Source organism: Acanthisitta chloris, unplaced genomic scaffold, assembly GCF_000695815.1.
Source record: "Acanthisitta chloris isolate BGI_N310 unplaced genomic scaffold, ASM69581v1 scaffold5590, whole genome shotgun sequence".
Lineage (NCBI taxonomy): Eukaryota > Metazoa > Chordata > Aves > Passeriformes > Acanthisittidae > Acanthisitta > Acanthisitta chloris.
Genome location: NW_008653254.1, coordinates 19,844 through 36,833, shown reverse-complemented (window position 1 = coordinate 36,833; position 16,990 = coordinate 19,844). Strand labels below are relative to the sequence as shown.

General features: G+C 46.6%; 1 protein-coding gene across 1 annotated transcript in view; it reads right to left on the bottom strand.

Annotated features, from left to right (window-relative positions):
- Nucleotides 1–15,803, bottom strand: part of LOC103807386 (EF-hand calcium-binding domain-containing protein 4A-like) — a 26,648-nt gene extending 10,845 nt beyond the window's left edge. Inside the window, exons 1-9 of the mRNA XM_009080117.1 lie at nucleotides 15,560–15,803; nucleotides 13,977–14,088; nucleotides 11,376–11,547; nucleotides 9,023–9,169; nucleotides 8,628–8,718; nucleotides 8,403–8,495; nucleotides 4,751–4,938; nucleotides 4,034–4,105; nucleotides 3,584–3,638 (exon numbers count right to left, since the gene is read on the bottom strand). Coding sequence (XP_009078365.1) covers nucleotides 3,584–3,638; nucleotides 4,034–4,105; nucleotides 4,751–4,938; nucleotides 8,403–8,495; nucleotides 8,628–8,718; nucleotides 9,023–9,169; nucleotides 11,376–11,547; nucleotides 13,977–14,088; nucleotides 15,560–15,766 — 1,137 coding nt within the window. The 5' untranslated portion in view covers nucleotides 15,767–15,803. The remainder of the gene's footprint in view (nucleotides 1–3,583; nucleotides 3,639–4,033; nucleotides 4,106–4,750; nucleotides 4,939–8,402; nucleotides 8,496–8,627; nucleotides 8,719–9,022; nucleotides 9,170–11,375; nucleotides 11,548–13,976; nucleotides 14,089–15,559) is intronic.
- Between the last annotated feature and the right edge of the window lie 1,187 nt (nucleotides 15,804–16,990).

Genomic DNA, 16,990 nt, shown 5'->3' with positions numbered 1-16,990 from the left:
CCCTGCCTGCCTCTTTATTATGCTGATGTTCTGTGGGACAGACTAGTTGCCTGTTCCTCAGAAGACTCTAGTACCTCTCCTCCACTGGTACTCACCCAGAGCTGCACGTGAACTACAGGAAAGGAAGGAGACCACTCTGCAAAGGGTGATGCACATGCTCTACCTTACACAAACACTCCTCTCCATGCTGTCCTCCTACTTACCTCAGACTGCACACTTCCTAGAGCCAGTATTTTCTAGCTCCCCAGAGGAGAAAGCAGGACAACTCCCACAACCCTCTTCCCCCCCCCCCCCAAACAGCAGCTTTGCCACTCCCAGCAAAGATGAGCAGCTTGCCTGAGATCACCCAGGAAAGCCTGTGGCAGAGAGGATTGGCCTGCAGCTCCTCCAAATGCCACCCCCATCACCCCCAAACAGCCTGGCTCACTTGTCTGGCCACACACACAAAACATGAAGTGAGAGGCAGCGTGACTATGTGCTCATTGCATCAGCACTGGGGGAAAGGGAGATGTATTCAGTCTGCAAGCCTGGAGACTTCTAACATGTCCTCAAGTTATTTCTGGGGGTAAAGGTGGGGAAATAAGGGTTTGCAGTCTGACAGATCTGCCTCTCACCGCAGTTTTGAACTGACCAAACACCTGTAGGCAGCTCTGGTCAGGCCTTCCTGCATGCTGCTCACAGCCTAGGGGAGGACTAGAAGGATCATTTCTTCAACAACTCTTATTGAAGGTTTATTTTAAATGGCAAAAAAGTTAAGAAGCTGTTCTGTTGGTCAGAACTCCCAGAACACCTTTACTGCAATGAAGTCCAACAAAAGGACACAGTGGACTTCACAGGGGACTCTTCAACTAGGAACTTGGTGTCTGGGAAACAAAACATATTTACACATAAAACTGGTGCTCAAGAGAAGCTCCAGCCACAGAAACAATCCAGCACTGAGAGGCTCACAACTGTGAAGCACAAATCTTGCAAGGCAAAGGACCCTCAAGTGCAAAGCAACACTTCAGTCAACACTGATGTCTAGGCTGCAGTTCAGACAGCCAATGGTTCTCCAGCAGGAACAGAAGATGAAGTTCCCAGTGTTTGAGCAGGTTCACTCAAGACACACAGAAAGTTATGCTACAACCCACAAGCAGAGTCAAAACCTTCAAGTCACCTGCAAAGGAAAGGGATTCCCACAAAATCTGCTATGGCACCAACCTACCTGGAGAGGAAACAGCCAGCGGAGCACGTACTTGGGTAAGAAAGGAGAAACAATGGAGCATGTTTTGCCATTGGTTCTGCCATGCTTTATTGGCCTGCCAGGTTTGTGTAACATTTGGCTTTTCACCAGGATGGTAAAGGGACGGACGTGACATCACAGCTGTGTAACACATGATGGCAAGGATTCCACAACAGCACATGTACAAGCATTTTGGATGGGAAAGTTTCTGGTTTATCAGTGGAATACAAATATATGTCCAATGTAGTCAAAGTCACAAAACACTCTTCATCATGAGCAGACATGAAATTTGCTCTGTCAACATAAAGCATACAAGCATAACTCCACAGCCAGATGGGTCATGCGTGTGAAACTGAACCTATAACCCCTGGGTCTTGAAACATCCTGCAGTGGTTTGTAGACAGGCAGAAATAGCCACACATCACTGTCTGTGACCTGGCCACTGGGACAAGAGAGTGCCCCACAGTGCCCTGGGCAAGGGTCTGCCCACCTTGGCAAGGCCAAAAACTCTTATGAAGAGCAAGGTATTAAGCTGGGCACTGAGAAAAGCAAAGGAGCAGTGACTGGGTTGCTTATCAGCCACGTACAGCCCAACTCCTCCTTCCAACCACTTCAAAATCTTTGCTATGAAAGAACCTCTGTTCATCAGACCTTCATTTCATGGAAATAACACAACTCCTCCCAGCACTAACAGAGGGTATTAAGGCCTTGGGTTTCTTTTTAGCCTGTAAAAGCACTGATAGTCTTTGGCAGGGAGTGTGTCGCACACTAGGGATCCCCATCACAAGGCTGGACTCTTCTTTTTTCTGCTTCAGGGAAGTATTGCTATTTTCTCTCCCCCTTACAGTGTGACAGGCTGGACAGCAGATCTTCTGCAGGTGCATGATTATAGCAGCATCTCTGCAATCCCTTGGGGCCCTGCTTTCCTGCAGACTGAAATGAGAGTGGCCAAAGGTAAAAAAAACCTTACTCCAGTACAGGCTTCGACTCCCCAGCACGACACAGTGGCTTCTCTGTGCTATGACTCTCTGCTAGGCTCACTCTTGGGTTCACCTACAACTGTCATGTTTCAGAGCAGACCTGAGCAGGTCCTAGCAGGGGAACAGGAGAAGAGAACAGAGAAGGAGCAGACAAGCTTTGCACACACAGAGGTACATACCTGAACTGTGGTCTCCACAGGCCACCCATCCCACCCACAGGAACCCAGAAGCTGATGGAGCACAATGCATGAAAGGAGGAGAAGAAACCATTTGCTTTGCCTGCTTGCACTGGACTCTGCTACAGAGTGACTGTGTTTATTTCTGCTCCAAGAAGGAGCAGGAAGCTCTGGTGCACATACACATAATCAGCAGCTTTAAAAAATGGAGACTAAAACACACATACCGCACCTTCATCCAAGAGAGTTACTGAGGTTATTTTATACAGCTCTCTACCTGGAGAACAACTCCAGACTCTCTCCCAGCAGGGCATTTCATCCCCTATCTGGGCACAATTCCCGTGCTTCCTTCCATGCTCCTTACACACTAGCCAGGAAAGCTCTTGCACACACACCTACTGGGTGTCCTTACTGCAAGGCACCTATTTCCAGATCTTCAAGTGGGGCATGGTGGCAGAGCAGGCAAAGATACATGGTGGCAGGGATGAGTGCAAGAGCACAGAGCAGCCTTGCCAGCGACATTTGGGAACACAAAGACTTTTTCATGAAAAAATAATAAGAATTAAAACCAGACCACATATTTGTGCTTATCTTGGCAGCTGGGAAAGGCCAGAGATCGACCGTTCCAGATGTCAGAGCCTCTGCTTTCTCCTAGCCCTCTGACACAAGGCTCACAGCTGCACCTCCACCCCAGCAGAGTTCACAGGAATGGAGAGTTGCCCCAGAGGAACATCTGAAAATATCTGCCACAAACTCAGGGGGTCAGAAAAACTCCAAAACCTTCCTGTGTCCCTCTGCCCTTAGTCAGCCAGCAGCATATCTGGGAGTCCATCTTCTTCCTCACCACCTAGCTCCAGGGACACATCCAGCTTCACTCCCCTCCTTGCCTGTGCCCAGTGCCCATCTCAATGCACTGACCCCACGTGTGCAGCAGGCAGCACCCACTGCAGCCCTGCACAGGGCTGTGTGACAGTCACAGGGTAATGTGCCTCGGGTTAAACCCAGCAGTTGGTGACAGCAACCAGCAGAGCTTGTCTCCAGCACGGACAAAGAGGTGCTGCCAAGTCTGTATTAAGCACCACACCAGGCCCCGTGAGCTCAGGTCATTGTCCCCCGTGGAAGTGACAGGCCCCCGAGTGGTGACAGCAACAGCAGCAGATGAAAGGAGTGTGCTTGGGAATTAGGATTTTCTTTCTTAGACTAACCAGCTTCTTGGCTTCAAACGCGTCTCGCTCGTCTCGAAGTTTCTTGTTCATCTCTCTGCTCCAAAGGAAGACACAGGAAAGACACAGTGAGGCATTTGTCAAAAATGGAGTAAAGACCAACACTTGAAAGTGAGAACAGAAAGGGAGCTTGGGACAGAGATAAAGATGTTATTTATGTCCAGGCACGTTGGGATTTTCATGTATCCCAGCTCAGGTAATGGGCTCCCTTAGCTAGCAGGAAGGACTAAATTCCTCCAGTAGAAGGACTACCTTGTGAAATAACACAGTCTGTAATCTGGCCAGATTGTACAACTCTGTCTGGACCTAGCAAAAAAAGCAGAGCCTGGGCACTGCTTGAATACACCCCCATAGACTGCCATGGGAGAAATGAGCTGAAACCTCAGCCCCTCACGTGCACAAGAGCTCAGCATTCCCCAGCCTTGCTGTTACCTGAGGAGTTCCAGCTGTCGAAGGAGGCTTTGCTTCTCTTTCTGCATGTTCTTGGAGACTCTGAACACATCCCTGGGTGAAAGGGATTTTAAAAATGGGAAACAAATTAATGGGACAGAAAATACAATGATTCCTCTCTCAAGGGCACTTATGGTTGTCTCAAAGATAAGGGCCTGCCTTATGCTAAGGGGATTCAGAGGGAGCAGCACTGCTGTGGGAGCTGGATGTACCACAGCTCTCCTGCTCCCCTCCAACATGAGGGCAAGCAAGACATCTTCTCTATTTCCTCAGCTGCTGGAGATGGGAAGGATGCTCACTGCCATCTGGATGTGAAACATCTATATATTATTAGATTTAACCCAGAAATGGGAACAAAAGTGATTAATAGAGGGTTTTTTAAGAGAACATTATAGAGGTGATGGTGAACTGCGAAATACATGGAGGAGAAGCCTCCTTTAGGCTGAGGAACATCTGTATTTTTGCACCGATTTTCTAGCCAAATATCTACAAACATGTTCGTTTCCCATTAAAGGCAGGCATGAGGTAGCTCCTTGTTAGGCCCATAAGACCATTGGGATGTTTCTTCTTTCCCTCAAGAAGAGACCGGCCCCTAATGAGACCAAGGCTCCTAATCAGTGATCCTTATTCTTTCACTACTTGCCCACCCTTCTCTGCCTGCATCCTTGCCCTGACACCCCATTTCCTGCCCTTTCCCACCTGTTCTTCTGTTCTTGCTCAAGCTGAGCCTCTTTCTGGAGCTTCTGTAATTGCCCTTTCACTGCCTCCAGCTCCCATTTGCTTTTCTCCAGCTCTTCCAGCAGGTTTTCATTCAGGTGACGGAGTCTTTCGTTCTGCACACGGGTCTCCAGCTGCTCCGAGTTCAGCGACTGCAGCTGATGCTCCAGCTACAAAGGGAGAGGAGGAGGAGGAGGGGTTAAACACAGACGGGAAGGGTTTTGTGCCACAATCATGCCTGTTAAAACAGGCTGAAAAAGCAAATGTGAACAACGAGGCAGAAGGGGGTAAACACAGCTTAAGCCTACAGAACCACCAGTGGCGTTGGGAAGGTGAAGTGGAAGGAATTCTTTCTCCAGCAATGCAATGAGTCAGGCACAGCTGATGAAGTGCTTCAGGCAGCTTGAGGAGCTGCTGCTGTCAGACATTGTAGACATCAGAGTGCAAATGAGGGTCAAAGGAGGACTGGCAAAACTTGGTCAGAAGCAGGAGTGTGTCTGTTGGGACTTATTAAGCACAGTTGTTGAAATGCATCCTCTAGTTTAGGAGCTTTCTGAGCCCATGGCAGATGAAAGGGGGTTGTATTGAGGTGCTGGGGCATCTCACACTACACCTGGAAAGTCAAGTGTTTGGGTCACCTTTACTACTGTTGGAGACATGATCTTGGGCTAGAGATGTTTAAATGCCAGTGAGGCACAGCTGAGCTCTAGGTAGCACAAGCCTCCAGCGCAAGAAACAAGCCTGATTTGGGAAGTTCTGCTGTCACATACTTAACCAGTGAGGCAATTCCTCACAAATGACTGGCATAGTCTGGGAGAGAGTCACTGACAGATGCAGCAGTCAAACCCACCCATCTCAGATGACAAGAAGGGCATCACAAGAAGGATTCTACTGACACTTCGGTATCTAGCCAGCCATACCAGTTACCCAGGGCCCTCTGCTGAACCTGGTGCTACACAAACTATGGCACCCATCTGAGAACTTACAGCCCAAAATAAAAGTATACAATCCATGCTTGCAACCAGAAAGAAGCACCAGGAAGGAGGTCTGATCAGGGTAGCAGGTGGCAGAGTCAGCCTCCACATTTATACCTTCAGCTTGCTTTTTCTCTCAGCCTACCTTCTCCCCCTTTCAAAGATAAAAATAAAGCAGCACATCGTGGCACAAGATCAAGTGCTTTTTTTTCTTGCTACCCTGCTCTCTGCCAGCACACAAGTACACCAGTCATGAGCAGTAATGAACAGAGCTGACCTTTTCTAGTTCCCTGAAACACAAGCCCCATATCTGCCCCCACCAGGGCCACAAGGACAAGTCACACCCAGCTTTGCCTGCAGACTTGTAAGACTTTGAACACTGGGGAAAGATTCAGCACGATCAAATCCTGGACTGCATCAAGATGAGTGTGGCCAGGAGGCCAAAGGAGGTGATTCTGCCACTCTACTTGGCTCTCCTGAGACCCCTGGAATACTGCACACAGTTCTGGTGCCCTCAACATAAGAAGGACATGGAACTGCTGGAGCAAGTCCAGAGGAGGCCACGAAGTCGATAAGAGGGACTGGAGTATCTCCCCTACGGGGACAGGCTGAGAAGTTGGGGCTGTTGAGCCTGGAGAAGAGAAGACTGCATGGAGACCTCAAAGCAACTTTTCAATATCTGAAGGGCCTACAAGGGAGCTGGAGAGGGACTCTGTGTTAGGAACTGCAGTGACAGGACAAGGGGTCACGGGCTCAAACTGAAGGAGGAGAAGTTTAGGTTAGATAGTAGGAAAAAGTTTTTCCTGTGAGGGTGGTGAGACACTGGCACAAGATGCCTTGGGAAGTAGTGGATGCCCCAACCCTGGTAGTGTTCAAGGCCAGGTTGGATGAAGCCTTGAGCAACCTGCTCTGGTGGGAGGTGTCCATGCCCAGGGCAGGGGTTTGGGACTGGATGATCTGTAAGGTCCATTCCAACCCCTAAAATTATATGATTCTCTGATCACATATGCTGAGCAGTGGAGTTGAGACTAAGAAACAGCAACCCCTTCCTACAGCCGTTGGATGTTTCAGTAAGCCAGGGGACAGGCTTTAAGCAAAGCACACCTGCCCCTCCCTAAGAAATCTCTATCACAAACGTTTGTGTAGTCTGGACTCGAAGCTGCTGTAGAATAGAACGATCACAATACTGGTCTCAGGCCACAAGAGGGACCCGATTATCCACAGAGCTGAGTACAAGCCTCAGAGTTAAGAGCATCAGAAATGACCGTTCGAGTAAGCGTCCATGGAGCCCAGTACTCTGCTTTGACCCACAGCAAGAGGAGAGAGATGCTACCTAGGAAGAGCATACCTGGGCTCCTAACTATGGTCCATTCCCCTCACACACCCCCAGCATCCATGGTCCCTGAGCTGGGATGTTAGAGGCCACATCTGTGACTATTCCTCCTTTTAATCAATGTTTACAAGCCTATTGTCCATTTGTTTGTGCATTTCATTTTTGAACTGCCCATTCTGCCTGCCTCCTGGGGCCAAAAGTCCAGCACTGACCTCTGTGTAAGAAGTATGTTCTTCTAAATCAAATTCATACTGGTCTTCACTGAGTGTCCCTCACCTCTGCTGTTGCAGGACTTGGGGAATAAGAGTTCTGTGTGGACCTCATCCATCACTTTCCCAAGTTCATAAATCTAACTCATAAAGCTCAGTCTCCTTCTCTTCAAAATCAGGTCTCAGTTTTCCTGGTTTCTCTTCCTAAGGCAGATGCTCCATTTCCTTAATAATATTAGTTCTCTTCATACTCAAGAAGGACACAGTGGAATTAGAGGAGACCAGAACTGCACACACCAAATGAGGCACATCAAGGATGTGGAAAGCAGGAGAAAGACATCCTGTCTTACCCTCAGTACCCTTCCTGATGGCAACTGAGTTCTGCTGGCTTTTCCAGCTGCTGCACAATGAGCTGATTATTTCAGAGAAGTGCTGTTTCATCCACATCATGGTTAGGTATCCAACTGGGATACCCCCAGTCATCAGTATTTTATAGGTACCTGCCATAATTTGTTTCTGTGGGGGTCTCATCTCAGTTCTTCAGACACCAAGGAAAAAGACATCCAGAACAGACCATCCCATACAAACTTCCATGCCAGAGATGGCAGGCTAGAGGAAGGTTTGTGCTTTGATCGTGCATGTGACTGATAAATCCGTATGTCATCAAGTGCCCAAATGCAATCTACAATATGAATCCTTTAAGTGTCACGGAACTGTTCACTTCATGTCATTTTGGAGCAGCCAGAAAACAAAAACTAGAGAAATCTGGCTCTTTAGGTCCATACACATCTTCCTTACACACCACAAAAGGCTCTGAACTCATAGCTTTCAAAATTGTGCCCCTTCCTTGCCAATGTTGTACAACTGATAGGAAGATTGTGCCAAGAGAACACAAAGCAGATAAGAAAATGCACGGACAAAACATTCACAAAAAGACATTACAGTTGAAGACAAACCAATTACTTGACAAACCATTTCAACACTTTCAGAGACAGGAGAGAACTACACTAGCTAGAGCCAGATTAGCTCAGATGAACACCATTCTTGGTCAGGAAAGGCCTTAGCATAAAGATAACAGAAGGGGATGTGCGTGTTTAACAAGGATTTGCTCATGTTACCTTCTTCTGTCGATAGAGAATTTTCTCCAGCTCCTGCTCTTTGCTGTGCAGTTCCTTCTGGAGCAGGTTACTCCTGTCATGTCTCAGTGATTCCTGCAGAGGTAAAGATACACAGCTGTGCATACAACACCCAGCATGGTAAGAGCTGTTCCTTGGCCAGACAAGCCACCACCTCCTCTTCAGACTAAAGGACGTTTGCCTTCAGCCAAGAAAGAGACAAAGTACCTGGCAGAGCAGCCTCTCCCTTTCTGCTTTGATCTGTTGTTCCATTTCTTCATAAAGGCACCTGACTTCTCGGTCATGGTCCGACTCCTTCCTACAAACAGCAGGTGCACACAGGTTGGTCAGGAGAGAAAAAGAGAATACAGAAAGGGAAGAGGAGGATGGAAATGGATTCCTACTAGCAGCTGTGTGGCACTGAGTGGGATTTTAACCAGACCAAATGTTACAGGTGGCCACTGATGCAAAACAAACCCATGGGGATCAGATCAAGGTAAAGGGTCATTTTATTATAGCAAGAAAAGTCTCTGTGTCCTGTAACCCAGTCTTGCCCTGCATTTGAGGCAGGATCCAAGCATCAGCTGGCTCCTGACAGCAGATGGCCATGATGTTCTCCTTACCGCTTCAACGCCTGTTCCATAGATTCCTTCTCATGATTGACCTCCCTTATGTACGATGAAACTCGCAACAGAAACTCTTCAAAATTGGATAAGAGCTCCGGACGCTCCTTTCGTAGCCGAGCCCAGAGCTCCCGAATCTCATGTGGGCTGGAGCAAAGCATACAAGAGAGAAGAAAAGCAAGTGAATTTCTGTTTAATAGTATGGACTATTATTCCATCCCCAACATGCACTCAGGACAGACAAACTGCCCTTCTCCTGTGACAACCTCTATTACACCATCATAGCAAAGAGGGAAGTTGGCTAGGGAGTGGAAGTATGTGGAGTGGGAACTACTGCCAGGTTAAAATAAAGGAAGTAATCTGAAAAAGGAAAAGAAAAGTCATTCAGGAAGCAAACCTGGAATGATTGTTCTTCCAAGTATTCAGCAGTAACACATTTGGTAGCTCAATCAAATCTCAATGAAATGAATATTCAGCAAATTTGCCACGAGCTACTGTTAAGCAGCAAACTGTTACAGCCCAAAGATTTTAGCACATGTCTTACAGGTGTTTTCCTTACAGCAGGACTGCACTGATGGCTGCTACTCTCCTTCTTATTTATTTCACAGGTTGGGAAACTGAGGCACAAAAAAAGATGCAAATTTGCTCAAGTGTCACATCAGGATAACAACAGAGAAAGCCCTGGAAACCTGAAGTCTCCTTTTTCTGAACCTACAATAATGATAACAGTGTTATCTAATTAATTATCTAATTATACATCTAATTAATTGCAACTTCAACACAGCAATTATAAACTTACTCTTTTCCAAAGAGTCTTATTAGCCTGCAGACATCACTTAACGATTCTTTTTAGGGAAGAGCTTTTTTTTTTTCAAAAATCATGAAGCACTTTGGAAAAACTGCTTTGAAATACACAATATCTATAGACAGTATCCAAATAGGTATTTTTCTTTGTCTGTGTATTTGTCTCCATTAATATTCTTTGTGGAAAAAAAAACAACAAACCCCAAACAAACAAAACACTCAACCAAAAGCCTTTTGATTCCCTCTGCCACCACTGCTTGACAGTCTCCTTTTTCTGTCCCAAGTTGAAAAAGTTACAGCACTTCATCAAAGCTTCACGGTTTAGATAAAAGAACATATTGAGTCCTGTTAGTAAACAAAATAATTTCTTTCTAGAGAAAACAGTGAAAATAGTTCAGATTCCTGTTCTGACCCCAATTAGCTTCTGTTTTATATTACTTCTTTAGAACAGCTGTCTTGGCACAAAGGCATGACATGAAGTAGCTACTGAACTCGTTGCATAAAACTGTAAGTGGTCAAAATAAAATACAGAGTAATTCCACTTTAAGACCTGATGCTTCTCAAAGCAGAGTTATAAACAGCAGAGGCTGTTTTTCCAGAACAGTAACATAGCCTTTCACACTGTCATCTCATTATTTGAAGCATAACAGCTTCCCAGAATTTTTCAGGACAGGAGAAGTTGTACAGCATTGAAAACAGGCAGGTGCTTTGCATCACAGTGCAAATGAGACAAAAAAACCCTGTTCTGTGACAGATGTAGCTCTGAAAGCAGCAAACTCCTTCACTCTCAGCTTCTGCCTCCAATCCTGTTCACCTCCTATCCCTGCCTGGGCTGCTCCCTGCAAACTGGCAACACTGTTGGACTACAATGCCTGAAAAAACAGGACTGCCACAAATGCAGCTGGGCACCCCAACCCCTGCAGATGCGCAACAGTAAGAACCAGTTATGCAGAATGCTTCACTTTGGAAAGCCTAAAAAAAAGCTGGATGACACTGGGGCCAGCAGACTGCACTGGGGCCACATGCAAGGGCATTAATAGCAAGTTCCAGGGCTCAGGTAAGCATCCCTTGCCTAGTTTAGGCTTTCACACTCTTCAAGATCAGCCCAGTCCCAAGCAGATCTTTCATAGAGACTCTTAGAACTGACTGCCTGAAAATATCTGGTCACACACCATTTTGGACTAGACAGCACACTTACCCTCCTCACCTTGTTTAACCCTCACATGCTTTTTTTCATCTGCTGCCTGTGCTGGACTTCCATACCACCAACTGTTACATTTTACAGCTGTGCTATGAACTCGGGTTTTGGAAACTCTTTGCAAAAAGCACTGAACTAAAAATATTTGGTAACTGACAAGAACACCCAGACCTCACTGCCTTTGCTACCAAGCATATGAAAACCCAAGACAGCACTGCAGAATGCCCAAAAAGTGCTTCAGAGAGCAACCAGCTCGGTTCACCTCTCTTTGGTCTTTTCTGGCACTTTCAAGTTTTGGTATTGCAAGATCAAAACAGGGTAGAAGTAATGCCATGCAACAACCCTACTTACTCTTCAAACAATTGGGCTGCTCCAAGCTGCTCCATCATGGAACAGAATCGTTTCTCTTCATCATCATCTACTGGATCCAAGTCATCTGACCAGCCTGACTCAAAGGTCTCCTCATGTCTGGAGTGATCCATTCTCCCAGCCCCTTGACACAATTCAATCCCTATTAACTTTCCTGGAGGAAGGAGAAGGGAAATAGAATAAAGAAAGTCAAATGGGATGTCATTTAATAAGCTGCTCTTTACATGGCAGCCTGACAGAGCTGCGTGAGAAGCTCCCGCGTGCAGCTGGTGTAGAGCACAGCTCCTGGTCAGCAAAGAGCCTCTGTTCTGACGTCCTGAGTGATGTCAGTCAGTGTCCAGGCTGCAATGCTGGGACTGAAACTGGCTCCCAGCCCAACAACAAGCTGTTAGGGCTCTGCTCACATCTCTGTGAGGATGACTTGCCACCCACGGCCATGGCAAGCATGCGTCAGGAGGTCACTTCAGCCCCATGGAGTGGTGCTGTGGTTTCACCTGCCAATGATCCCACGAGTTCCTCTGGGACTACATGTCCAGCCCTGAAGAGTATCATCCCTCAGTTCCTCAGCTTAAAAATTAGTGAGGAAGAGCTTATTACTCCTCTCTTCTCATGTGCTACATCTGTTCTGATTCAAGCACTATGGGAAAAGGACAGCCTCTTGCTAGGATTGTGTAGACTCTGAACAGAATGAATTTATACTCTGAGCAACTACTCCTGCCCCATTCCAAGTAGGGATGGCTTCCAGCTATCTGGATTCTGTTTAATGTTGAGACACTAATGCCATGAGAACCTCATGCTATGCAAGGCATGTGACAAACAGTGGTGCTGGGAACAAATTCTTCCCGAAGAAACAAATCAAGCAATCCTATCCAAAACACAGGCCCCCATCCTGTATACAGAGGTCAGACCTCCATCAGCAGCTACTCTTCCTTTCCCAAATACATCTGCTTGGTTCAAAAGGCTGAAAGAAATTACATCCCAACTACAAGACTAGGAGTCAAGGATGTTCAGAGCACAGATGAGATTATGAAGATGTTCTAAGGGGAAAAGTACCCATCATTATTGTACCTCAAGGGACTCAACTCTACCACTTCTTAGCTCCATATGTCCAGAATCTAGCTGCCTCTCTCCTGCTCCTAAAATGTGGTGTAAAAAAACCTTGCATTGTAGAGATACAAGCCCCATTCACCTTAAAGCTTGACGCTCAGACAGTTAATTAAGGAGAAGAGCTTAGATTAGGCACACTTGACATCTGCTTTAAAGAAAGAGTCAATATGTCTCATTATCTCTCTTTTACAGATGGGAAAATCGAGGTAGAGAGTGATCTGGAGATTGTTTTGACATACTAGAAGGAACAAGGAACCCTCTCAAGAAGCAGACTGGACTGCAGCTTGCGTTGCTTCCCTTGACTCCCCACTGCACACTCCATAAGGAAGACAGCAATGTGCCAGGCCAAACTCTTGAGTTAGGGGCAAAATCTGAAAAGGATTTAAGTGAAATCAGACACAAAGAATGATCATAAAGAAAATAAACACAGAAATTAAGTGTTTTGCCTAGGCTGGAACAAGTGCCGTGGAGCCAGGCTGCCAACACAGGGTGGTACCTGACACAGAAAGAGAACTTGCCTACCTCTACCAGCAATGGCAGTGAGGCAGATGCCTTCATGATGTCCATCTATGGCTTTGGTTGGGACAAATGCCTCAAACAGCAAGATTTGGGAATAACCACTTCATAATAGAGGGCACTGTGGATGCCAAGGTGCACAAATGGTGCCTGTTCACCTTCTACATAGTTCAGCCAGGAAAGCCCACACTCCCAAGAAGACTTTTTTCTGGCAAAGTCAGGAAATTTTTACAACTTCTCCTTTCACAGTGGCTGTTTCTGACCATTCAAACTGAAGCATCAAAAAGCTATTCCTCACAGGTTGTGAGAAAGCCTGGGGCAGCCACAGTCTGAGCAATCAGGGCAGCAAAAATCAGGAGCCTCTTCCAGCACTTCTGAAACCCCCAGACCAGCTGTTCTCTTGCTGACCTGGTCCAATTAACACCTCTATACGGCCAAGGAAGGTGCTAACAGCTGCAGGTTTTCTGAGAGCTAAGACAACCAAGCACCTGTGCTGCTGGATGAGGACTCTGGTATAGGATTAGCATTCTCCAAGTGTTTGGAAAAGATAACGGTAAGAGGAAGACAAAAGCTCACTTGCCAGTGTTCTAGCCTACTAACAGGAATCCTACTAATGCCCATGAACAGCACTGCTGCCAGCTGGAGACAGTTGCCAAGAGGCATTTCTGTCCCTTTATCCAAATGAAGAACAGGTAGGCAGATGCAGGCTGCAGTATGTACCACCTCCAGCAGGAGATGTTCAGAAGCTGGCTCTGCCAGGTAGGCAGGTAACACTTGTGGAAGAAGGCAACCAAAGCCTCGGGAAGAGGGATAGCTGTATTGTACACACACCTTCTCCAATGATACTCACATAAGCACAGGGCATTGTGCTGCACAGCCCGTACAGTTTCAGCACTTTCTTTGTTAGCAACATAAAACATCATGGCACAGGTGAGCTGCTTCTTTCTGTGCAGTCCTTACCTAGTCCCATGCTGAACTCCACAGGTGTCAGGTATCCCTTATTGTCCTGTTCCAAGCTGTTGAAAACAGTCTCCAGCTGCTCAAGGGTTAGGGGGAGTTCACTCTGGAGCCGCTACAAAGACAAAAGAATGAGCAAACTTTAGGCATGACTCAAGTTTTCCTTGTAACTGTCCCTGACATCCTCAGCTTTGGCCCTCAGCAATGTGCCCTTTCAGCACTGCATCCTGTCCAGGATGTGACAGTCTGCCACTACAGCTGAGTGATGACACAAACACCTCTCTGGAGCCACTGACATGGCAACACTTTCCATTACTGGATGATTCAACCAGGAATGCAAAGAGGGAATTTTGGGTTATTTTGGTTGGAGGGAGCACAACTTTCTTTCTCCCCCACTTCAGAACCATTGCCTCTAGTTCACTGTCTGCCTCCCTCTACCCCTGCCCAAAGGTGGCTACCTCACAGGGCACTGCCAACCTCCTGTGACCACTGCTGCTCCCAGGAGAGCTCCCTCTGGGCATATCAGGTCCCTTTGGGCAGAGATGGAGGTCAGACTTGAGGGTATTTGGATTCAGTTCCCAGCTCTTGCAGGAAATCTTGCAGATCATAAATGAAATGTTCAGTCCATAACAGCGTTAGCTTTCTTCTGACATCTTCTGCCTGCTGGGACTATATCATTACTCCCACAACGCAGACAAGGAGCAGAGTAGTTTCCCTTCATAATACATGTGTAGAGCACCTAGTGTGAAAAGGCACCCAAAGAGGTGTAGGCTAAAACCTCCTATCTGTCCATTAAATGTGCAGCTTTAGATAAAACCTTAATAAAAATGTATTAATGTAATTATAAAAAATTAGGCATCACACAACCCAACCCAAAGTGAGTCAATATTTAAAGCAGCATGAACCTGACAAGTGTTAATTATAGATGCAGAGAGACATTGGACCGTGGAAAAACAATCCATATGTGACTTTGCTGATAAACCATTAGAACAAAACTCACTAACACCTACAGAGATTTTGTTAACAAATACTGTTTTTAACAGAAAGCAGCAAAACACAGTATTCTAGAACAAAGTCATAGTTCAGGCCTAAAGTGAGTTTTTGAGATCAGGCTTTCGGCAAAAAAAAGTTAGAGACAAAAAAGTTATTGCGACAAAAAGTTATTGAGACAAAAAAAGTTACACTTTTTTTTTCTCGGAGGTTGGTGGATTTTTGTCCTTGTCCATTGTGTGGCTTTTCCAGGCAATGTTGTTTTGTTGTGTTTTTTAAATTAAACCAAAGATGTTTCCCCCCAGATTTCCCATCTACTCCATGCTTGATGTTTGTAAGAATTTTATTAATTCCTTAAAAATTTGGAATTGCAGTTCCACTCATCTCAGGAATTCTCTGGAGGTGCAAGGCCTTCCTGGGATTTTTGGTTCCCAGCAGTAGGCTGTGGCAGTTTGGCTCCCAGAAATCTGAACAAGACAGTGTTCACATGGACACCCACACCTGCCAAAAGTAAAGACATGCCACATTCTCCCCTCTTCTGCCACCCATGACTTTATGGATCCTCCCAGGACAGGGAAAGTACTTTTCTCCCTTACCTGCATGTCCACCTTGGTGATAAAACCCTTCTCATCCTTGTCACACAGCTGGAAGAGCTCCCTTGCCTTCTCAAGCATCTCCACCTGCACATCTTCCAATTTGCTCGTTTGGCTGGAAACACGAGGAGCCACCTCATCCTCCTCACGCCCTGTCTCTTCTCCTTCCCAGCGAACGTATTCCAAGAGCACTCCCCTCTGGTTCTCCATCTTCTCAAAGTCTTTTCCCCCAGGGCAGGGACAAACTGAAGAGCTGTGGGGGCAGGAAACAGAAAAACTAGTCAAACATGACCCTCCACTTCCAATTCATACATGATCTAGTTACATGCCTTGTTGGTTGAAAGGTGTTTCTGGTTTGGGCTGAAGTAGAGTTAACTTTCTTCACAGTGGTTAGTATGGGGCTATGTTTTGGATTTGTGCAGAACACAGGGTTGATAATGCAGAGATGTTTTTGTTGTTGCTGAGCAGAGCTCACACAGAGCCAAGGCCTTTGCTGCTTCCCATACTGCCACACTGGCAAGGGAGTTGGGGGCGCATGAGAGACTGGGAGGAGACACAGCTGGGACAGGTGACCCAAACTGACCAAAGGGATGTTCCATACCATAGCACATCATGCTCAGTATGTAAAGTGGGGGAAGAAGGAAGAATGGGAGGACATTTGGAGTGATGGTGTTTGTCTCCCCAAGGAAACATTCCGTGTGATGATCACTGCTCTCCTGGAGGTGCTGAACACCTCCTGCCCATGGAAAGCAGTGAATTAACTCCTTGTTTTGCTTTGCTTGTGTGTGTGGCTTTTGCTTTCCCTATTAAACTGTCTTTATCTCAACCCATGAGTTTTTCTAGCTTTTACCCTTCTGATTCTCTCCACCATTCCTTTGGTGGGGGAGTGAGCAAGTGGCTGCATGGGGCTTGGTTGCTAGCTGGGGTTAGACCACGACATCTCTTTCTGGACTGGGTAACCTTTAAAGGTCACTTCCAACCCCAAAGTATTCCATGATTCTATGACCTGAGCAGAGGGGGAAAAGGGAGTTATCTGAGACACAAACCACACTGAGGTACATACCACACACAGGTACACACTGTACATAACACTAAGCCTTCCACATAGCCATAACCCTCCACCCTGTGATGGGCTCCAGATCCCATACCAAGCAGGGATACTCTTCTGCCATCTCTCCTCCTCTGGCTCAAACCTACAGGGCGGTCAGAGTTCTCTGCTGGTGAAAGCCAGGTGCCAAGGGAAGTGAAGACAAGAGGGTGAGAAGGGAATATTAAAGCACACAGGTAAATCTGTGTGGGAGCACAATGACAGTCCCATACTAGCTGAGACAGAGGGCTCAGACACTGCGAGTAGGGCCAGCAACCAGTTCTCACATAGCAACCTGGATGCCCTGACCAAGATGTTTCTCTCTGGTCTTGATTCCCCTGATAATA